The sequence below is a fragment of the Blennius ocellaris genome (genome assembly GCF_963422515.1).
Source record: "Blennius ocellaris genome assembly, chromosome: 17".
Classification (NCBI taxonomy): domain Eukaryota; kingdom Metazoa; phylum Chordata; class Actinopteri; order Blenniiformes; family Blenniidae; genus Blennius; species Blennius ocellaris.
Window position 1 is genome coordinate 1,774,134 of NC_137666.1, and position 24,406 is coordinate 1,798,539.

The 24,406-nt window shown below is 40.0% G+C and overlaps 2 protein-coding genes across 2 annotated transcripts; both read right to left on the reverse strand.

Moving 5' to 3' along the window:
- Positions 1-414: 414 nt before the first annotated feature.
- Positions 415-10,263, reverse strand: slc39a8 (solute carrier family 39 member 8; the record flags this gene model as incomplete). The annotated part of the gene is made up of 8 exons (XM_080512581.1): positions 415-704; positions 1,204-1,388; positions 2,200-2,407; positions 4,623-4,769; positions 6,121-6,243; positions 6,330-6,499; positions 8,325-8,487; positions 10,039-10,263. 8 exons carry the CDS (start codon positions 10,261-10,263, stop codon positions 558-560), a joined length of 1,368 nt encoding a protein of 455 aa, XP_080368707.1. The 3' UTR covers positions 415-557.
- A 1,162-nt stretch (positions 10,264-11,425) lies between these two features.
- On the reverse strand, positions 11,426-24,372 carry manba (mannosidase, beta A, lysosomal). Its single transcript, XM_080513030.1, has 17 exons — positions 24,147-24,372; positions 23,211-23,305; positions 23,023-23,128; positions 22,758-22,928; positions 21,996-22,119; positions 20,982-21,151; positions 20,516-20,617; positions 19,658-19,809; positions 19,456-19,573; positions 17,508-17,594; positions 17,264-17,431; positions 16,401-16,619; positions 15,249-15,413; positions 15,018-15,162; positions 13,357-13,499; positions 12,991-13,251; positions 11,426-11,872 (listed from the first exon to the last, which is right to left on the reverse strand). The coding sequence occupies exons 1-17, from the start codon at positions 24,333-24,335 to the stop codon at positions 11,648-11,650; spliced, it is 2,640 nt and encodes an 879-aa protein (XP_080369156.1). The 5' UTR covers positions 24,336-24,372; the 3' UTR covers positions 11,426-11,647.
- Positions 24,373-24,406: the final 34 nt, after the last annotated feature.

The following is a 24,406-nucleotide window of genomic DNA, read 5'->3' on the forward strand; positions in this document are numbered from 1 at the left end:
TGACTAAACATTTCTTAAATAAAATATCTATTTGCCTTTACTACAATATCTGACATCATTTAAACTAACCCACTCATTAAAGGGAGAAAAAGAATTTTCACTAAAAATAAAAAGATATTTTTTAATTTTTCTCATAAAAATATCTTTTGAAATTATAGCTTAATTCAGACAGGTTTTTATTCTTCAGGGAATACATGATTCCTCTCCAACAGTACTCACAAGCTACAATACATGGAAAAATGCGTTTCACAATATATGAAGACTGAAAAAAAAAATAATTTATTATCTCCTTAAGATAAATCAGTGTAGATTTCATACATGATTGCAAAGATTTTTCCCTTTTTTGTTTACTGAGTAAATATTTCTCTAAACTGATAGTCCGAAGGTATAAAAGAGCTATATTTCCCTTTTTGGTTTTGTTCATACAAAACATTCACTTTACATTCACTTTCCTGCCCGGTTGCATGAGCAGAAACAGAAGCAGCTATTATTATTATCATTATTATTATAATCATTATTAATAATAATAATCTATCCAGGTTTCCAGGATATGTCTTCTAGCCCAGGTTGATGTCTCCGGCGAACATGGTGATGAGGAGGATGATGGCGAAGCCGGTGAGCAGCCCGGTGTTCTGGATCAGGAAGAAGATGATCTTGCTGGACGTTTTGTGCTGCTCCTGTGCTATCCTGTCCATCTCTGGAAACTGAAAGCAGGAAACGCGGTCAGAGGTTCTCCAATGAAACCACAGTATGATCACACCTCGAGTAAGTCAAATATATGGAGATAATTGAGTTTGCTGCTGCAGCGTGTAGTTTTGTGTTTTCGCCACTTGGGGGCAGCACACGAAGCTGAAAACTCAACACCAGGATGATAGTGTCACTTTGTAAAGAGCTTGTTGGCAAAATGTGTTTCTGTTTTATGCAACTTTTTAGTGCTTTTTGCTCTAGTTTAGCCGGCACCGATTACTCAAACTGAGATGTAGCATTTAATCACCCTGCTTTTTGTACCCAGCATGTATTTCCAACCTTTAGTTTTGTGTGGGAAGTGAGAGACTGAAAATGGAAACCACAAGAGCTGTGGTGAATTAAAAAAAAAGAAAACAAAAGTGAAGTTGTGGGTTCTCACGAATTTGGAAGATCCCCAAATGCCCCATTAATGCCGTCAAATGAAAAGAAGGTTTGACATGAAACACGGCCACTCACCATGTCGGCCAGTGCGATGTAGAGAAACATTCCTCCGGCGATGGCGAAGATGGCGTTGGGGGCAAAGTTGCTGCCGAGCAGGATGCCGAACACCAGGCCGATGTAACACGACACCGCCGACAGCAGGTTGAAGAAAATGGCCTGAGGGATGCTCATGCCGGCATTCAGCAGGATCACAAAGTCTCCTGCAGACGGAACAGCGACACGGCGTGAACTCCAGCAGGCAAAACACAAAGGTTAAGTTTTCTCCATAAGTCAGGGTTCTTTACATTGAAATTGGGTTATCGCCATACCGTCTCCAGCGTTTTAGCGCCTCCTGGTGGCGATGTAAAACTACATTTAAAAAGGAGGCTAACGTGTCTACTTCGGGGTAGATACGAGGCATTTTTAGTGTATTTGGAGCCTGTTTTCTTTCGTCCAAAATCATGAAGTGTGTGTGTGTGTGTGTGGAAGAGTGGGGTAGTGATACAAATTTCTTAAAATTAATGAAAAAATAAATAAAAATGCAAATGGCCTCATGTCACAAACATGTTTTCTGAGGAATACCTGGAATATGAATTTATGACAACTTTTCATTTTAAACATGTTGAAGATTTTAAACATTTTTGACCCCACGTGTGCATCTAAGGGTTAAATCAACACAAAAAAGTTCAATTTCAAACTTGTTTTGTTTAAAAGCGGGACGGTGAGGCCGACTCCTACTTTCCGAGTACGGAGCTTCTCCAGAAGCACTAAATGTTTGTTTTTTTTTTTTTACATTTAACTTGCCGCCCCGCCTCTTCGCCTCGGGTTAACAAAAGCGGTTGATAACCAGTTCTCAGAAGAAAAAAACAAAAAACTGTTTATCTCCGGTCGCAAGGGCCGAGGGGGTCGGTTCAACCGGCTCGTTCTGCGTTAAACAGGAAACGCTCCACGGCGTTATCGCGGCGGCGTCGGAAGCTACCCGCCCGAGGGCGTGCAGCTCCCCGCGGGTCACCCCTGGGTGTCGCCACTCACCCAGCTCGTGGGGGAACTCCTCGCACACGATGGCGGTGGACGTGCTGAAGCCCGTCAGCACGGACACGGTGAACGACGCGCCGATGGCCAGGCCGTCGATGAAGTTGTGCAGCGCGTCGCTCAGCGTGATCATCCACGCCACCGTCCTGATGCTGCTGATGCGCCGCCCCCGCAGCCAGTGGCACATGACGGCCGACGACTCGAAGTCCTGGAAATGGGAGAATGGCGAACATTTTGTCTTTCTCTCTTGTGATTGTGACTCATTATTACGAACAAAATGAGAAATAACTGCTTAAAAACCCGTGAGTTGAAGAGTTTGGAGGTGATACCGTAGCAAAGCAAACCGTAGCAGGTCACAGTCGCTGGTGCAAAGGCTGACCACGGATGATTGAATCATTCTACACGGTTAATCATCCAATAACCGAAGACGAGGTTAATCTAAGGTAATCCCAAGTCTTTGAAACCCAAGGGTGGAAGATAAGTCTTCACTCAGCAGAGATAGCAACCGATTGTTTACTTTTAAAATGAGTAGTTCAGGCCTTGAACGACATTCAAAGAATTGTTTTGTGTTTTTTTTCTTCTTCTGTGGTTTGTACGGTGGCCCTGAAGTGCAAACCACAACAACAAATCACTAAACACAACAACAAATTGAAAAACACAACAGCAAATTCAAAAACACAACACAATATGAAAAAACACAACAAATTGAAAAACACAACACAAATGTTTTTGTTTTTTATTAAATTATTAATCAATTTAATAAAAGAAAGGGTCAGCTAAATGTTGTTTATTTTATTTTTTTATTTATTCATTTAATTACTCATTTATTAATTTAACTATTCATGTATTCATTTTTTATTTACAATTTTTTTATTTAGGTATTTATTTATTTATCTTTTCATTTCGCAGTTTTTTCTGGATGTTTGTGCAGCAAACTTCAAACACAAGCGACGCCTGTTTTGACAATATAAAAAGTGTGTTCAAAGTGACAAAAGTACACTCTCAAGTATAAAACCACGAAATCTACAAAAAGAGCACAGCGAGTTGGTTTTGCAGCTCCAGATAAGACTTTAATCAATGACGTGTGTTTGTTTCCAGGATCTGCCAAGGTGACCTCCTGCAGCAGATCTGACCTGAGATCTGAAAACTACGAAGACGAAGCGACGACGCGAAGAGGAAACCTGAGATCCGGTGGACACAAACTCAACCTTTGGGAATTGGTCAACGACGAAGGGACGGAAACTGGCTTTATTCTTCTTTTCCTTTTTTTTCCTCCTTCTCCTCACCGACAAACAAGGAGTCTTTGTGCAGGACTCAGACAATTGCAGCCTTCAAGCAGGAGGGGAAGGATTTGCTGCCCAGTGCCTGGTTTTACTGCCTGATCCCTCTTGTGTCGCCGCCACATGTGTATTGTTTGGCACTCTGATCCGAACCGGGGCAGTTTGTTTTTTTGTTTTTTTTTTCCACTGCATAAATTCAGGCGACGTTCGCTGTTAAATATTAACGGATCGCTTCGTAATCGCTGATAAAAAAAAAAAAAAGAAGAAGAAGAAAATATAGGGTTCTATAAGGGGAACAAGCCTGATTAATTCCTTCTGGGTGCGATAGAGGAATGTTGTCAACAGCACATCTCTATCAAGCCCAGATAAGACGTGAGACTCCAGCTTATCTCAACACCGAGTTCTTTAATCAAACGGTACAAGGTTGACTTCTATGTAAGGTTAACGACACTAAACGACGATAACTGACATATTCCACCACGCCGGCCGAGGCGTAATCGAATTGAATGAACCACTTTCTGAGTTCGCGCCGCAGCTGCTCTGTGTTTAGATTGTTGACATTTCATACCCAATGAACCAAATCAAGTCAGTCAATCACGTTTTCACTGAGGTTTTTGAAAGCTATAGGGAGTTTTTATACGCGGCGTGCAACTGTTACCACGACTATATATCCGATAGTAACTTTAGATAAGTGTGGTGTCAAATACGCTTGTGTTGGTAAAATAAAATGTTGATTTTTTTTTTTTGAGATTTTATCAACAATTCCATCAATGGCTGTTTAAGTTGTGAGTGCTGATAATGAGTAGAATCAGCAGGGTTTTTTTTTTTTTTTACAATATATTTGATGTGCACTAACATCACTTAATAGAGCAAATATAGGAAATAAATGAGTTGTAGTGAACTAAAATTGTTTTTTTTTTTTTTTTTTACTTTTTTTGTGGAATTACTTTAATGATGTACTTTTAGTTTTCTTGCATTTTTTTTTTTAACCCCTGGACATTGTTCAGGAGTGGGTTTTTTTCTTGGAATCAACCTTTAACTTGGCATGTTTAAATTTATTGACTGACATTTCACTTTACCACTTCAATCTACGCCTATAAAAACTATAAAAAGCCATTTTTATAGCCAGTGGAGCAGCCGTACCTGAGAGCCCGTCACGTTGGTGTGTTCTGAGTTGTGGACGCTGGAGACGCTGGTCAGGACAATGGAGTCCTTCTTCTCCGGTATGTCCCCGTTGTGGAGCGAGTTTTCTAACGGCGGCTCCGCGGGCGCGAAGTGGCTGTGGCCGTGCTGAAGGAAACGTGGAAAGAAGCATATCGTAAGACAACTTTTTATTTAGACGTAACAGAAAAAAGAAAAGAAAAAGGTTCATGCACAACGAAAGAGCTTTGAAAGACAGACGTGGCAAATAACAGCATTTGTACTTTGTAACTGCATTTAAGTAGTTTTTTTTTTTAAAGATATATCCTTTAAACTTGTTTTAAAATGAGTCATATTGTTCAGAATTCACTTTCTAAAAGTTCTCCAGCAGTACTAATCGTCCCCACACTTGGAACGAGTTTGTCGCTCGCCAATCAGACATCAAACCCTATATAGTGTCATCAGGGGTTCAGCCAATCACAATCAAGGTAGCCTCCTCCCCCTTTTTGACTCCTCCCACAGTCAGGCAGCTCTGCTCTGGCACTCGGCACCGCGAGAGGAAGTACTTCCTTCCTCTTCCCATAGATAAGCATATGTGGGCGGAGCCAGTCCAGCTCACACAGACACAGCAGATTCTAAATGCAGCTCCTATGATCCGATATTCTAATAGAGGAGAATCAAGGAGGAGAAATAAAAGTTTGAATATAATGTTTTTGGACGGATAAGACCTTGTGAAAGTGTTGAAAAGCTGGATCATGTGACTCCTTTAACCTCGACCAGGACGATTCAGAGTTGCAGTTCAAAAGATCAAAGGATCTCTTTGTAGTTCCCTGAACCATCCGTCGTTCTTACGTCAATTTTTATTCCTCAATCAAGTTTTTCCACTTATCAGTGCAAATATCACGCAATGTTTCACGCGTCCGGGAGCAAATCTTTACATAGTAGTTCTCATTTCAGTCATTGTAGTAGAAAACGGCCCTCATGTGGAATTTGTTGCTATTTATGTGATTATTTTCTGTGGAATTAATTAACCTACTTTCTGAGGTAGTTTCGTAATTAGTGGTGGAAGTACACACGTCCTCCGTGCACTCTGGCTTCCTCCCACAGTTCACAAACAGATAGGTGGCGTTGTAAATTTCCCATATACGAGTGTGTGTGTGTGTGTGTGTGTGTGTGTGTGTGTGTGTGTGTGTGTGTGTGTGTGTGTGTGTGTGTGTGTGTGTGATGGACGGATTAACTGTGCTGTTATCACGCCTTCATCCACAGTCAGCTGGTATCAGTTTATGACTCGCGAATGAATAGATTAAACCTTGTATACATGGAAAAAATAAAACCCGAAAGATCTTTAAGATTTTATTGCCTCTTTTAGTACTGTGTCCCTAAGCCACCGTCGGCACTGATTATAACAAGTGGTAAAGTTTGAGGTTGCGTTCTCACAGTTGCGACAATAAATCAGCGATACTGAAGTGCAGATGCGAACCTGGAGAGCGCGACACCTCACCTCGTTCTCCATGCGCAGAGCCATTTTCAGGACCTTCTCCACGAAGAACAGCAGGTAGAACCCTCCGAATATCCCCACCGCCTTCGCCACGTAGTCGTCAGCTTTGGGGTCGAAGCCCAGGGCCTGCAGGGGGGTGGGGGGGTGGAGGGGGCAGCGGTTAGCACGCCGCGCGACAAAGACGCAAAAAGGGGTTTTGCGGGTCGACCAACCTCGGGTATGAGCTGGAGGACGGCGTTGGAGAAGAGCGTCCCGATGGCCAGGGCGATGAAGTAGGTCAGCACTTTGGGGAAGTACGGCTTCTTGGTGAAGGGGATCAGCAGGAGGCCCAGCAGAGCCGCCAGGTTGATGATGGTGACGGCCAGGAAGCCGTAACCCCAAACTGTGAGGCCGCAAAGCACCGATTCGTCTACACTCTTTACATTTACTTACATTTACACCCTCGGTCATCCTGAACGGGCCGGAAGAAATAAAGTTCTGAACTCTACAAATGGAAACATACTTGTGTCCGTCCTTTCAATGGTGTGGGACTAGTTACTCAATAATAATAATAAAAATAAAATAATAAAATAATAATAATAATAAAATAATTATTATTATACTGCTACTACTACTACTAATAATAATAATGATAATAATAATAATAAAATAACAATAATAATAACAGAACAATAATAATAACAGTAATAATAATAATAATAATAATAATAATAATAATAATAATAAGGGACAATAATAACTCCAAAATTCCAGAGGACATTTTGTGTGGCTGCTTCTCCTCATCCACTATATGGGATATTTTTTTTGCAGTTTTGGGGGATTTTATTTTGGTAAGTGGTTAGCTGAATTGTTAAAAAAAAGTCGGCGCAACCAATTTCCGGACTTAAATTAAATTAAATTAAATTAAATTAAATTAAATTAAATTAAATTAAATTAAATTAAATTAAATTAAATTAAATTAAATTAAATTAAATTAAACTAAATAAAAAAATATAATACATATTTAGGAATATATTAATATATTAAAGATGTACTTCGTGAAAAAGTAAAATGCTTTTCTTTTAACATGCTTGAAATATGGGTTCGCCAAGAAATCATTACATCCTGTTCTTATTGACATTTTATCCAGTTTTTGTGATCTCAAAGCCTCGGTGAGGTTGGAAAAAAAAAAAAAAAAGCTTCATTAGATGATGAAATCTTAAATATTGATGATCATAATTGAAATCATCATACTCTATGTAGGCATTGGACCAGCTTGAGTTGCAGGCTGGAGGGGCCAATGGTGGGAGGAGCTACTGGAGGGAGGTGGGAGGGGCCAATGGCGGGAGGTGGGAGGAGCCAATGGTGGGGAGGCCAATGGTGGGAGGTGGGAGGAGCCAATGGACAAATGAAATCAATGTGCTAAGGCGACACATTGAGTATAAATGGCGGCCGGATACATTGAAAAAAAGTGCTTTTCAGCAGCCTGGGGAATCCAACGTGGCTCCTCCCACCCACTGTACTGTATTCAGGGATAATTCAGGTTTGACCATTTTCTGAACACGTTCCACCTTTTTTTAAACACTGTTTGTTGACGGTCATTGCAGCTCACTGAGGATTTCTCATCCCCTGGCCGGGGAATGTGTCACGGTCAACACTGGAGTTCACAGTGAACACATCCGAGCCAAAAAAAAAAAAAAGAAAAGGGGGGGGGGTGATTTATCCCAGTGTTTTCAAAGTGGGGTCCATGTCCCCCTTTCAGTGGCCTCCAATAAAGGCCTGCTGGCCTTCAAATTAAAGGAACGAGCAGACGAGGATTCAACTGTTTCTGACATTTTAAAATAATACATATTTTCCATGCTTGTTGCACATAAACGCTCCATAAAGCCTTGTTATATAATCATTAAAGAACAATGCCTGTGCCTGCAAAAAATGTGCTCTCCTCTGGAAAGGTAAGTAAGTTTTCTATTGTAAAATAAATGCAACCTCGAGCAGATTTGTTGCAGTAACGTCAACCGTATCAAGGAAACGCCACAGAAGAACTAAACCGACGGCGACTGCGACTTCAGATCCACACGACGAGCTGCGAACTCCGGAAGAGCCGACGTCCAAAAGAGCTCGCGGAGCAAAAAAAAAAATTCAAAGCAACAAACCCCCATGAACTGTAAATTGTTTGCGTTGCAGGGGTCCGGGACAAATAGGCCCGGCGTCGGGATGAAGCAACTCACCAGAGTAGTCGCCGGGCGGCAGGGCGTCGGGGGCGGCGAAGGGGCAGGAGGGCAGCAGCACCTGGGTCAACACGGCGGGGCAGATCGTCCCCAGATGTCCCACCGTCAGCTGGCTGACATTGCTGAACCCGAAGTGGCCCAGGATCTGCTCAACGGAGGGACACTGAGGGGCGGGGAGGCGAAATGGAGACGTCTTAATGGAAAGCGTAAAGCGTTTTGATCTCTGAGTTTTGGATTTAGAAGTGAAAACAACCACGGAATTCATGAATAGAATAACTAAAGTTACGTCTGACGACCACAGTGAGGCACAGATTGGGTGTTGATGACACATGTGATGCAAAAGATTAGAGCAAAAGAGGTGAGAGACGAATAGAAAATGACCTAATCAAGTCAAATACACTGGAGATAAACAAGTCAAACATTCGGAACTGGGCATTTTGGGGTGAAACCAAGAGGTCAAGAATGGAGGTGAAGAGGATGTGAAATGATCAAAAAGAGAGAGAAGTGTGACACAGATGAAATAAAAAAAAAAAAGAATAATGACAAAAATGAAAACGAAGGTTTGAGAAGACCAAAGTGATACATGAACACGGTAATTTAGCAAAGGAAGAAGAGAACTGGTGGAAATGGGTTAAAAAAATTTATTATATATACATAATATATATATATATATATATATATATATATATATATATATATATATATATATACACATATATATATATGATGTAAAAAAGATGTTGAAACACAGAATGGTGCTGCAATAACATCTAAATAACAGTGGAAGCATCTTTTACTACCATGTATTACTGTAATTATTACAATATGAAAATGTTCCCAAAACTGTAAATAAGCTGTAGTTTGGGTTAGTTGTGATTATTATTATGCTTATAATACTATATTTTGTGTTATTCTCGATTTTACTGTTTCAATGTAGCCTCTTGAATTATTTATTCATTCCCATATTTAATGTTTTGATGCTTTAACTTTGATTTGAAGCACTTTTGACTGCATAAAAACACAATTATTCTTATTATTAGATGACATGTCTGGACTGGAATTACATGAATCAATAAAAACTGTATTTATTTGAAAAGAAATATCCTTTAAACTGACATTCATACATATTTATGCTACACAATCATGAATCAACTCGTAGTCCATGTGTTTTTTTCAGTCATTTCAGTCATTTTCTTGAGTATTCTTGAAAAGGAGGGGCAACTTTTACTTGTAACTGAGTCTAATTTAAGAAGAAGTCGTAAATGTTTCAGTTACTCCTGAATCGAGATAAAGTTTTATGACTATACAACTGACATTTATTCAAAAACCAACACTGAAGAACATCGAGAGCTTTTTTCAATTTGCCTAACTTGTGCAATAGAGATTGAAATTTGCTCAAACATATGGCTTGATCTGCAACACAAGTCACTGTTTTATAATGTACTTTATGTTTGATGTTAATTTATATTGTGTGCATTGGATAGAAACAAACAAAAAACTGCTCCAGTTATTTCGTTTGCCTGTTTTCAGTTTCAATTTTACATATGAAATGAAAGCACAGAATGTTTAACCCAGCCATGCATTAAATAATCACACTTTTTTACACGTAGAACTACGCGACAGGCTTAAAATCAACCGGTTTAAGTTGTTGGAATCACTGAAATAACAATCAATACGAGGGGAAATGGTTGCAGATCGAGAAAGACCCCCTCACCTCTTGGCTTTCCAGCGGATTGTCGTCCAACACTGACTGGGACCTCCTGGCCGCGATCAGCTGCAATAAATCCCCCAGATGATCCGTCGTGATGGATGAATTCTCGCCAAAAAAGTGCAGGATGTCTTGCAGAAATCTCTCTCCATCCGCGCCGGACACTTTTACGCTCTGGCACGTCGCAACGAAACACAGCGCGCACGTGATCAAACACCCCGGGTTCAACATCTTGGCTTCGATACCTTTTAAATTGTCTATTTCTAATGTTTTTTTTGTTAGTTTAAAAAAAAAAAAAAAAAAATCTACTTTTGCGCCACTGGGAGCATTTCACTCCTTGGATGTCGGCGCGGTCCGTGCGTAAAGCTGATCCATGACGCAAGCGGCGAAAATCCGGGAGTTTTCTGCAACTTTACCCCCAGTCTTCCACACTTTTTTTTAACCGCTTGCGAGGCTCCGGGGCTGCCGGGGGGGGGGGAGTGTTGGAGGAGGAGGTTCAAAGATCGGTCCTGGAGAGGAGGGGAGGGACGGGAAAATGGAGGTGACCGACCGCGTGTGCGCTCCGCCGGATTCAATGCTTTTCTTTTGTGACTTGACTTCTCACTCCGTATGCAACGTTGCCCCCCCCCCCCCCCCGGCTCACGCACGCACATGTGCACACACTCCTGCACCCTGAACCGTGTGTGCGCGTGCGTGTGCGTGCGCACACGCGCGCGCACACACGGTTCAGAGTGCAGGAGTGTGTGTTTGCCAAGATTACAAGATCACACAGGAAGTTTTAACCGTGTGCGTCCCAGCGCGCGCAGCAGCAGCTGATCGGTGTCCGTTTGCTCACTTTTTTAAAAAAAAAAAAGAAAAAAGAGAGAGACAAACAGCTGGAAGTAAAAAAAAACAAAACAAACATCCAACACGTGAGTTGTTGGGTTTAAAGGTTTCTGCCGCCACCTGCTGGATGCTTTGTGAACAACATAAAAAAATTCAAAAAAGTGGAAAACATGAATAAATACGTAATAAAATGATGGAAAAAAACAGCTGAGACATGATGGACAATATCAATGTTTCCCCTGGGAATGTTTGTTTGCTGGTTAACTTTAAAAAAAATAAAATTTAATTGAATGTATTTTTGTTCTTTTATTTAGTTATGTTTTGTATTGTTAATGTTCAGAAAAGCAAAAAAAGTGAATTACACACAAAAAACATTGGTTATTTTTAGATGAACAAAAAATTAATTCAAAATTGTGATTATTCTCGAAATGACTTCAAAGCACAAATTAGAAACAACAAAAAGGTGTAATAACTCATTTATAGAAATTTCTTATTTAAGGCATTTATCAACGTTTTCATTGATTTTAGTCTTTAGACTTCAAATTTTAGATTCATTTGCATATGGAATTGGAATAACAGATTTTAGATTACCGGTAAGAAAGCAGGTGTTTAAAAAAATATTTATTGCAAAGGAGAAGAAAAAAATACACGCGGTAGAGATTTCAGTGCAGTCACAATCAAAGTGCATCAGTTTGATTTGGACTTTTACGTAATTTTACGGAGAAACTCAAACAAATTTCCACTTTGCAGAACAATCTACAGTTCTTAAGAATCTCAAAAGTGAGATTCGTCAGTACACGTCCGTCAGGGACGTGACGGCGAGGGAGGCGGCGAGCTCGGCCACGCTGGTGGGGCGCCACGCGCTGAAGCCCACCGTCACGTTCCTGGAGACCATCAGGAAGCCGTTGGAGCTGAAACGCCCCGGGACGCTTCCCACGTCCAGCCAGACGAACGGCGCCACCGAGGAGGAGTGGAGGGTGACGGCGAAGCCGCTCTCATCCTCCTGCACCTTCGCCTGCAGAGGGAGGGGGGGGGGGGTAAAAATAAATAGATATGTAAAAAGTAGAGTAGAAGGGTGAGAGACGTATTGTATCATTTAAAATTGGAGAAAATTAGATTTGTGTTGAGGGGTTCTGAAAAGAAGTTTCTTCTGACTTTTTTTTAACAATCCATCGACAAAGGTGCAGGAGTGATTCTTTACTCAGTGTTCTGGCTGTACGACTCACTGAACGTCTATAATATTTGTGTTTTACAGGTTGTTTTTTGGTATAAGTGACAGTAGGGGCAAGGAGTTTGTCGTTTGTGTGGGGTGGAGTCTTTTTGTCTTTGTCTTTTCATATGTAACTCTGAAAAATTGTAATTGTTGTTTCTATATCTCTGTCCAAAAGTTAAAAAAACATATTAAACACTAAAAAGTAGAGTAGAAGTCGAAGTTGTTTGAATAATTTAGAATCATGTTGGATTCCATTTGAGGTTTTCCAGCCCGATTTCAAAAGCTTTGATTCGTCTTTTTTATTTTTTTTTAATAAAACTGAGATCTCTAATTGTCTTATATAACTTTATATTATTGAATTACTGCGCCCCCCCCCCCCCCCCCCCCCCAATAACAGTTCCATTCACATCCAGTGGACACACACACACACACACACACACACACACACACACACACACACACACACACACACACACACACACACACACTTCCACTCCTCATTGATGATTTGCTTCTGATTTTTATTATTTTCTGCAATTGTTTTGTCAAAGCCATGGTTTTTTATCTCTTTTTTTTTGTTCTTTATTTTGTGTCCTTTTGTTTTTGTTATCATTGTTGTGATTATTTTGATTTTTGCTGTTGTTTTTCTCAGGCTGGTTTAATCTCATGGCAGTTGGAAAATATTTGGATCACTGTGATTACTGTATTTAAAAAAGAAAAAAAAAATATATAGAGTTAGACTTACTCTATAGAGTATATAGAGGGGATTTTTTCTTTCCACACTCATGTGGATATGTTGGGCGTTTCTATTTTCTCCATAAAAGCACATTGGAATGACAGTAATGTATTTAAAAATGTCTTTTTTCCCCCCCAAAAATAAAAAAAAATGTTAATTTCTGTGTTAAAAACCAGGCTCTCACGGTGATGTTGGGCCTCCGGAGCCCCCGGGCGTCTTTCGGGGAGCACAGGTAGTGGTGGTTGGTGGGACCCTGCCGGGCGCCGCCGCCGTCCTCCAGGTGGAAGGTGAGCAGGCAGGTGAGGCGGGTGCAGCGCCCGCAGCCCGCCAGCAGGGCGGCGACGGGCCGGCGGAAGACGGGCACGGCGGCGCCGCCGGGCACGGGCGACAGCTCCGACGTCACGCCGCAGACCGGCTCCGGGTCGGACCAGGAATGCACGGTGACCTGGGCACGACGGGGACGGGAGGCGAATGGGGGGAATAAAAACACGTTTGAAAAAGGGAATCCGATTTTTTAAAAGTTAAAAAAAAACAAAAAATAAAAACGTACCACTGTCCTCAGCTTCTGTTCGTGACTCAGGTCTGAGACGGCGTAGACCAAGAACGTGCCGTCGTCCTCGAAGCCGACGGGAAGGACGGCGGCGAAGAAGCTCTGCGCAAAATAATGCAGCATTTTCCACTTCCCACCGAACTCTGCAGACGGAGAACCGCATTTATACTCATTTTAAGTATTTTAAGCTTTTTTTCTCCCCCCAAAACTCCACGGAGATCCTCTGAGGTCATCATATTGTTTTGTTCTTTTTGCCTTTAAGTCATAATTACATCCCGTCGTTGAGAATAACACATTTTATTGTTGATAAGAGATGGACGACTGATTATCGTGGAGGAGAAATGTCGTCCCCTATCAGAGAAGATCAAACTGTAACTCATTAGTTAACAATAAACAACAACAAAAAATACAAAACACAAAACATGCAAACCGAGTGATTTTAAAATAAGACAGTTTAAAAGATTAAAATATACACATTTGATCATTTTCACATCTAAAGGCATTTTGTTTGAATATATATATATAAGGAATAAATGACCTTCTGGACTTCTTGCATCACTGTTTTCTAAAAACCAAGTGAGAATCAATCACATTTTTTTAGTTAAAAATAATTAAATGAGTATAATTATCATTAGTTCCACATATTTGTTTTAGACTTGCATTTAAAAAAAGTTGAATTTGGTCTTAAAAGTGAAAAAAAAGTCTGAAAATATGCTTAAATAATTTCTTAAAGTTAACAAAATTTATCAAAAATATAAAAGTAATCAATATGACCAAACTGTAACTGATTATTTAATAAACATTTTTTTAAATACAAAACGTGCAAACCGAATGATTTTAAAATACGATAGTTGAATTAAAATATACACATTTGATCAATTTCACATCTAAAGGCATTTTGTTTGAATATATATATATAAGGAATAAATGACCTTCTGGACTTCTTGCATCACTGTTTTCTAAAAACCAAGTGAGAATCAATCACATTTTTTTAGTTAAAAATAATTAAATGAGTATAATTATCATTAGTTCCACATATTTGTTTTAGACTTGCATTTAAAAAAAGTTGAATTTGGTCTTAAAAGTGAAAAAAAAGTCTGAAAATATGCTTAAATAATTTCTTAAAGTTAACAAAATTTATCAAAAATATAAAAGTAATCAATATGACCAAACTGTAACTGATTATTTAATAAACATTTTTTTAAATACAAAACGTGCAAACCGAATGATTTTAAAATACGATAGTTGAATTAAAATATACACATTTGATCAATTTCACATCTAAAGGCATTTTGTTTGAATATATATATATAAGGAATAAATGACCTTCTGGACTTCTTGCATCACTGTTTTCTAAAAACCAAGTGAGAATCAATCACATTTTTTTAGCTAAAAATAATTAAATGAGTATAATTATCATTAGTTCCACATATTTTTTTAAGACTTGCATTTAAAAAAAGTTGAATTAAGTCTTAAAAGTGAAAAAAAAAAAAAGTCTTAAAATACGTTAAAATAACTCCTTGTTGACACAATAAATTAAAAGTACAAATTTTAAAGTGCGGGAGGAAAAGTTTTACACTCCCCCCCCCCCCCCCCCCCCCCGATAGCATTTAGCATTTCGGCTGACAGTGTTGGACGAACGTGGGACGGGAGTCACTGACCGATGGACGACCAGGACGGCGCCTGCCAGACGTCGTTGAGCTGCCAGTAGAGGGCGCCCATCGTGTAGCCTCTGCCCTCCACGGCCTCGCTGCGACTCCGCCGGTAAAACTCGGTCTGCGTCTTCACGCACTGCGCCTGCATGACCTGCGCATTTAATCACGCGCGTTAATCACGTCTTTCTTCTGATGTCGTGGCCCCGCCCCCCTCTCCCCTGGCCCCTCCCCCTTTACCTGCGTGATGTAAAGGGTGTCCGTGAACCTCTTCAGGGGCTCGGTGGCGTTCGGCAGGATGAAGTGCAGCGCCGCCTGCCGCAACATCTGGCGGTTTCCGTCCTGGTGGTGCTGACGGTGAGACGAGAAGCCGCTGTCGTAGCGCCAGTCGTCGGCGCTGGAAATCTGAAATGGCGTCAAAAACAAACAAACAAACAAACAAACAAACAAGCCAATTCATCAGCAAAGAAGTGAAGAAAAAAAATGAAGACAGACGATATGTAGCAGGGGTTAAATTATGGAACTGCCTAAACAAAGCACCAACATAAAACTGTTTAAAAAGCTTTTTTTTTAAATCATATATATCGTTAGTAAGTATAAGAAAGAAGAGCAAACATTTTACGTGGGACAGAAATAATATATAACATGTATATAAAGGGATACAATCTATGAATACGTAATAAACGTAACAAAAGGTTTTATTAATTGAAGTATTGCCACTCGATATTTAGTTGAAATTTGTGTTGTAAGTATGAAACTGTATAATATTAATGTCACATTCACGTGTGTGTACGTATGTCTATGCTTGATTTGAATGTATAAAGTGTATATATGAAACTTAGAATAAAAAAAAAAAAACAATACAAGTTAAATATTTGTATGTGGTATTATGTAGAGAACCTTGTTTTGTTGTGATGGGGTATATGTATATAAATATATATACACACACACATACATATGTACATACATATACATACACACACATATATATATACATATATATGTATATACACACATACATATATACAAATGTATATACATATACATAAACACACACACACATATATACATATATATGTATATACACACACATATATGTATATACACACACATATATACATATATATGTATATACACACACATATATATACATAAATATATACATATACACACATATATACAAGTGTATACATATACATATATATGTATGCACACACACACACACACACACACACACATATATAAGCTTTGCTTCAATCTATACCCTTTCGGCTGAAAAATTACAAAACTGAGTGTTTGTTTGTTGTGCATTGTTTTGTTTTGTGTGTGAAGATGGCCGTAATAAAAGTAAAATTCAGAATGAAGGCGCTGGAGGCGGTGAGGTCCAGTCACCGGCTGCAGGGTGGAGAGGGACGGCCAGGACTGGAAGCCGTACTCGGAGGCGAAGCGCGTCCGGGGGAAGGTCCTCCAGTCCCAGCAGTCCAGGACGTAGCTGTAGAAGTGGACGTCCCCGTAGAGCGGGTCGTACGGGTCGGCGGCCACCCAGCCCTCCTGCTCCGACTCCACGCCGTTGGTGGGACTGGAGGCGAGGAACGGCCGACTCTGGTCCTCCTGCAGGAGAACGGACATTCTACTATATATATATGTCTATTTATTCACCTAAAGTGAAGGATATTGCTGATTTCTGGAATTAAAATGAGAGAAAAAATGCTTTAAAACTTCTACAGGTGAAGCCTCGTTCTACATCTTGAGATAAATTAGTAGAAAAACCGTCATTTGTCATATTTAAAGGTTTGCTTCTGCACGATGCGTTCAGGTTCAGTTATGAGCGTCGGTCATTTGTGTACTCAAGACAAAAACCACTTGAAGATTAAAAAACGTTAAAAAAACCAGTCTGGATATTTCTGGAAATAAACCAAAAAGGTAATTTAAGAGTATTTTAGAGTTTAAATACTGAAAATTGTACTTATTTTAACCAAGATGAGAACAGCCGGACTGATTTTTAATGTTTATTTTTGTTCGCATTAAATTTGATGGAAAATAACTGACATCTTTGGATCCTGTTGATTGAATGTTCTTGCTTGCAGCATTTAGGTGGAAATAACGACTTCAAACAATTTAAGATGGGATTGACTGCTGATTTGTAGCCGCCGCCGTCAAAAACGACAAATAAATAAACGTCGGCTTCGTCAAGCGTCTATATAAAAATACATAGGAATGGTGGCGGGGGGGAACAGGAAGACGGCGACGCCCACCTCTCGGACGATTTCCCTGACGTTGTCCACGTACAGCGTCACGTAGTCTTTGACGTAGCGGGGCCTCTGAGGCGCCGGGATGTCGAACCAGTCCGTCGCCAGCGCCGCCTCGTTCTCGTTGTTTCCGCTCCAGGTTATGATGGAGGGGTGAGACTTCAGGCGGCGCACCTGACGGACGAAAGACGGCGCTGACGGCGGTGCGACGGACAAGACCACGTCACGGCGGCGGGACGGACGAGCTCACCTGCTGCACCACTTCCTGCCTGACCGTCTGCATGAAGGCGTCGCCGGTGGGGTACAGAGCGCAGGCGAACATGAAGTCCTGCCACACCTGCAGGCAACAGGTTTCAAAAACGTTAAAGCAGCGTTTTTCAACCACTGGTGTTTCCGCGAGATCTCGTCAGGTGAGCCGTGGGAAATGGTCCAATTTCACATTTTTTTCTAAAAAAACATTTGCTCTCACAGCCGACAGTGTGTTGCAGAGTAATCATGTATAAATACTCTTCACCACTAGATGGCAGCACAGAACTTTGCCGGTGAAATGTAAAGTGACAGACGTCAGTGTGGTTCATCTCCACCTCCTGCTACCATCTTGTATCAAAGTACTGTGTCAGTGACAGTGATGGAGAAGTTTTTGAAAAGGAAGAATGTGAACCAGGATCTCAGCTCTTCATCCATCAGGTCCAGGTTTCACACTGAGGGAGTCACTATTAAAAAAAGACATTAGGAAATACTTTTTTTCTGTATTTATTTGATTCCTGTTGATAAAACTTTGATGAGAAAGACTTTATATTGTTAATAGAGGCTACAGAGTTTCACATTTTAACATTTCCGGGTGGTGGTGGTGTGACTCCAGATTTTTCCAAAGAAAAAAGTGTGTCTTGGTTCAAAAAAGGTTGAAAAACACTGCGTTAAAGCAGCCGTCTGCGCCGCAATATGGCGGCGAGTCACGGCGCCGTTACACAACCGGAGCCACATGTAGGTACAGTCCTCGGAAATTATGGCGCGTCACCGAAGAGCAAATATTAAAGCTTTTTTTTTTTTTTTTTTTAATAAATGATCTTATCTTGTAATAATGAAGATTATGATGCACGATAGGGAGCAAGAACTAGAATATAAATGAACAAAATGTCCAGGAAAGCAGAGATGAGAAAAACATAATAATTTTTAAGCAAAAAAAAAGAGGAAAGAATGAGGATGAAATTGAAAAAAACTCCCCAAGAAATAAAGAATATAAGAATAACAAGAAAAAGACAAAATGGAATTTTTCCTCAAGCAGAGATGAGAAAAACATAAGAAATAAATCTGAAAAAAGGAAACAATGAGAATGAAATAGAAAAAAAAAGTCAAGAAATAAAGAATATAAGAATAACATAAAAAAGACCAAATGGAAATTTTCCTCTCGATAGGGAGCAAGAACTAGAATATAAATGAAGAAATTGTCCAGGAAAGCAGAGACGAGAAAAACATAAGAAATAAATCTGTAAAAAAAAAAAGAAATTAAAGCAAAAAAAAAAGGAAACAATGAGGATGAAATAGAAAAAAAACCAAGAAATAAAGAATATAAGAATAACAAGAAAAAGACCAAATGGAAATTTTCCTCTCGTCTTTCCTTATTATTCGAGTTTGTATGAGACAGAATCAAAACAATAAACCATTAAATAAAAAAATGTTTAATTAAAAATTAAAGCAGAAAAAAAGGAAAGAATGAGGATGAAATAGAAAAAAAACCCCAAGAAGTAAAGAATATAAGAAAAACAAGAAAAAGACAAAATGGAAATTTTCCTCAAGCAGAGATGAAAAAAACCTAAGAAATAAATCTGAAAAAAAAAAGAAACAATGAGGATGAAATAGAAAAAAATAAGAAATAAAGAATTTGAAAAAAGAAAAAGACAAAAGGGAAATTTTCCTCTCGCCTTTCCTTATTATTCAAGTTTGTATGAGACAGAATCAGAACAATAAACCATTAAATAAATTAATTTTCTGTTGCAGCATGTCGATCTTATATCAGTCACCAAAACCTGCGATGCTCCTTTTTCCTGTGAAACGACGACTTGGCTTTTTCTGCTTTATAAAAAAAAAAAACCCTAATAGCAACACATTTATCCCCTATTTCAAAATAAATGCCCAAAACTAAATGTACACAGAAAACAGGTGAAAGTCTTGGTATAAGTTGTAACCCGGCCCGTTACCATGACGCCCATCTCGTCACAGATGTGGTAGAATTGGTCCTGCTCGTACACTCCTCCTCCCCACACCCTCAGAGCGTTCATGTTGGCGTCCACCGCCGACCGCAACAGGTTCCTCAAACTGCCGACACCCAGCGGTAACGTGTCAGTTCAAAAACAACAACATAAAACAACTTTAATAAGCAGATTTCAAAGCTGAACTCACACAGCGGGCGTCACTCGGTCCTGGAAGGAGTGGGCCGGGATCCAGTTGGAGCCTTTCAGGAAAATCGGCTTCCCATTGATGAGGAAATAAAAGCCCAAACCCTGAGCGCCGACGATCTTCCCCTGGTAGAGCTCCACCGTACGGAAATACACCTGCGGCAGGAGCGCAGAGAATCAATACTTCCGTTCGTCATTTAATCTGTACAATTGCACACAATGCACATCTCACTTTCTAACTAATATTTTACACTGCTCTGTTATTTTATTTAATTTTTATTCTATTTTCTTGTGTATATACTTATTTATTTATGTATGTCGGCACCAGGGTAGACGGCAAAGTAAGAATTTCATTACACTGTGGAACCTGGCTTTTACTGTTGAAATGACAAATAAAACACCTTGAACCTTGAACCTTGAATATTCGACGTACCGTATTTTCCGCACTATAGAGCACGCCTGAATTTAAGCCACACAAAGTTTTAAAAGAAAAAAACAACAACAAACGTTGTAACAGGGCAAGAATTTCAGAGTCCAGCGCTCTAGTTTACGTGATGCACCTGAACGCAACGTCCACTGCCTGTCAACTGCTGGAGCTCCGGACCAGACGAGCTCACCGGGAGCAGAAATGTCACTTTTAAGGCAGGTTTTGGAGAAACAGAGGCTAAAAACAGCACGTGGAAGTAGAATTTGGCGGCATGAAGCCTGTTAACCCGTAAAAATCCAAAAATTAGCCGCAGGGTTCAAAGCGTTGGAAAAAAAGTCCCGGCTTATAGTCCGGAAAATCCAGTATATAGGAAGACACGCTCATAATAACAAGGCTAAAACACTCGTCGGGGTCTACATGTGTTTGACCTCTGACCTTGTGTGGGTTCGGGAATAAACCCTGAAATCCTTCCACGGTGAGATTGTAAAAAGGCTGGTCGCCGTGTCCGCTGGGCCACCAGAGCTTCACCGGTTTGCTCTGGATGAAGAAGGAAAACAAGTTTAACACCGACTCTATTAGGACATGAAAATTAAAAACTTCGGCCTCGTTGAAAGTTCAAATGAGTCACAAGAGTTGAAATCGTGTTTGACTGAATCTGTATTTTCACATATTTACTGTAAAGACACTGATTTCTGGCCGTTTGTTTTTAAATGACAGCTTGCTTGAGGCTGGAGTCCACTTGTCTCCTAATGTAGTTACCATGGCAACCACACTCAGCAGCTGATTAAAGGCCTCACTTTTTTTTATTATTAGATACTCATTTCTTCTGTTTGCTTTGGTGATGGAGGATTATGAGGCTTCAGTGCTATAATACTCCCGGACGAGACGGTTTCCAAAGCACCGTGTTTATATGCAGGATGAAGACGTTCTTGGTTTCTCCAGGGAGAAACTTGGCCTGGAAGGTTTGCTCCGAGTCCAGCTCGGGTACGGCGGCGGTGATCTGCCCTTCGGTCGTCTGGACTGAATCCACGAGGAGCTCGACCTGCACGCGCCACTCGGCGCCGACGGAATCTGGACGAGTGACAATCGGCCGTTAAAATAAAAATAAATAGGAGGAATCGTTGGAATCATGACAGTAATGGTGCGAATATATACACGCAGGAGATATGCAGGACTAAACATGGCAAAATTAAATAGATAGAAAAAGAAATAAATAAAATGAAATAAAATATAAAATAAAATAGAATAGAATAAAATAGATAGAAAAAAAATTGATAGAAATAAAATAGATAGAAATAAAATTAGATAGATAGAAATAAAATAAAATAAAATAAAGTAAAGTAAAGTAAAGTAAAGTAAAGTAAAGTAAAGTAAAGTAAAGTAAAGTAAAGTAAAGTAAAGTAAAATAAAATAAATTAGTGGTTAATCAATAAAATTGGAATTAAATACATACATGTGTCACTGGACCATAAAATAATAAAATAAATAGTGAAACAATTAACCATTTTTTTTTTTTAAATCAACATATATACACGAAATGAAGTGATATTTTTAGTTAATTAATGACACATTAAAATATTTGTCATTTAATGGTGTATTCATTCATTCATTCATTTGTGGCACGTTTCGTCCTCCACAGAAATCTCATGCTCATGAGATCTCATGACGTTAATGAAAATTAAGTAGAAAGTTCAAATGTGATTTAAAGAGAATCAAAATTTTACAAAAAGGCAAAATAAGGCATAAAGCATCTTATAATATATTTCCTTCCTCACACCTCCGGGTCATTTCGGGACACAAATATACATCATATATTCACGTGACTTGGACTGTGGAAGGAATCGGCAAACTGAGCCTGGACTCGAACCCGACACCCGATCTGGACCGTCGGTGACGAAGAGGAGCGGCGACTCACCGTAGAGAGGAACGCAGGAAACCTGGACGAGCCGCAGGGCGTCAAACGCCTCCAGTCGCACATCCCTCCACAGCCCCGCCGAGGGAAACGAGGGGCCCCAGTCCCAGCTGAAGGAGCTCTGCGTCTTCACCGGAACAGACGAGGCAGGTTCGCTTTAGCGCGTCCAACAACGTAGGAAACGCGGAGTTTTAATAAACACAAAGGAGTTCCTCCAGCGTTTGTGTCCTCGGGCAATTTTCCCTTCCGCTGGTGTGTTTATATTATTCATGACTTGAAATGTTTTCGAATGAAACTTTTACCGAGAAAGAAACAAAACAGAGACAACAATTTTCTTTTTTAAAGCAAATTTGCACTTTTTAAAAAATGTATTGACAATTTTTTTTATGTTTTATGTGTCTGTTTTGGCGAGGAAACTCTTGAATAAGTGTTTTTTTTTTTTTTTTAAATCTTAACAAGGTTTTTCTGGTGAAATAAAGCTAAAATAAAAAAAAACAATATAGGAATTCACTTTATGGAGTAAATCAGCAAAAAAAAAAAATAATAAACTGAGTAAGAACATTTATTTGGTAAATAAAACAATATCAACAAGTAAAGTCAGTGAGAAAACTCCAAGTAAAGACAAGCAGGTAAAATCAGTAAAGTTAGTTCCTACGAGGTGTGTAAAAAATTCAACAATTTCACTTATTTCATTAAAAATCTTTTTTCCATATTATTAAAAAAAAAAATATTTTGCAGAGGCGAAACCTGGAAGGGCGTACGTACCTTCCTGATAAAATTAACATGACATTCCCCTTGTTGGACGTCTGGAGGACACTCAGGAGGAACTCTGTACGGATGAACTTTTCTCTGCTCCGACGCGTAAAGAACCGGCGAGACGAAACTGACCTCCAGCACATTTTCATCGTCTTTCAGCAAATCTCTCACTGAGAAATCCTACTGGGCAAAAAAGAAAAAAGAAAAATAGTCAAACATGATGCTCTGACGTGAAGAAAGAAAAGAAACAGACAGAGCCGAGAGCTGCACTCACGTATCGACGAAACATGTTGTCCGTCGTTCCCACGGCGACGCCATTGAGGGACACCGTCGCCACGGTGTCCACGCCGTCAAAGACGAGCAGCACCTTCTGTTTCAGCCTGGTTTACGAGGAGAGACGAGAGCTGAAGTCAGAAACGGGGCGCAAAAAAAAAACCTGGTGGTGGAAGTCCTTCGTCAGACCTGAGCTCGGCAGGAACGGTGAAGGTGGCGGTGTAGGTCCAGTTCTCCAGTGAAATCCAGCGATAGGAGACGTCGTTGAACCTGTAATAAGGGTCCTGAGAGACCAGTGAGGACGTGGATCAGGTGCTGAGAATTATTACGTTTTGATGTTAATCGCGTTGATCTTCCTCTCGTGGTTCATTGGTAGGAAAGTGGGGAAAATCACAGAGGTCTTAAGGTGTATCCAAGAAATAAAAAACAAAAAAAGACGTGTTGTTTTGGGCAAATTATGATAAGAATAGTTTTTGTAGGATCCATTTTAAATCCTTACACAACAAATAATACGGACAACAAACCTGTTTTATATTATTGGTCCTTAACTCAGGCCTATGAGCCTACATAAAAAACATAGCGACTTTTTTTTCCCACAAACTCCTTTAGAGTAGCAGAAACAACACAACTCTGAGACCCAGGCTGAGATATTGTCATGGTGCTATGAAAGATAAAGACCTTGTTTGTACAAAACGAGCCTCGAAAATCATGCTGTTAACAAAAACATAGTTTTTTTTTAATACATTTCAGTGTATTTTGCACCACGATGCATCATTAAATTCGGCTGTGTTTAGATTGGAGTAATTTTCTGTACTTTTTGTGTAATTTAGTAAAAATAGACATTTTTAATCATGTATAATCTGTGCCAAACCAAAAATAAAACTTTAAAGCTTAAATTTAAAAGTTTTTATGTCACTGTTTTACTGGTCGGGCTCATTTAAGATGAAATTGGAGTTTATGTGGACCACGAACTGACACGTGAACGCATCAAATCCATTAGGTTGCTTCATTCTGATTGGCTGATTCAAGTTTCCCCAGTAATGTATATTTATTTACCTGTATGTGGGCCACTACCGGGGGTCGTCCGGCCGCCACAGATCGAGATAACTACGGATGACGTCTCACCTGGATGTATCCGTGCTCGTGCAGAGCGGAGTGCACGCAGCCGGGCACCTGGCCAGGTAACGACAGCGACCCGTTGGAGTTCCTCAGCGTCCATTTCCCGTTCAGACTCAGCCGCGAGGAAAACCCCGAGAAGACCCCCGCGAACAAACACGACAGAGCGAGAACGTGTTGGCTCGCACACGTTCTCATAGTTGGCACGTTTTTCGCGAGACGAAACTTTCCTTAAACGATTCTAAAAAACTCTTTTTTAACGCCGTCGT

Coding starts and splice junctions, on each gene's coding strand:
- manba (XM_080513030.1), bottom strand. CDS start 24,335: ATGAGAACGTGTGCGAGCCAACACGTTCTCGCTCTGTCGTGTTTGTTC. Junction 19,810..20,515: donor TATTCCCGAACCCACACAAG/GTCAGAGGTCAA, acceptor CTCCTGCCGCAG/GTGTATTTCCGTACGGTGGA. Junction 17,432..17,507: donor GGCAGGAAGTGGTGCAGCAG/GTGAGCTCGTCC, acceptor TTCGTCCGTCAG/GTGCGCCGCCTGAAGTCTCA.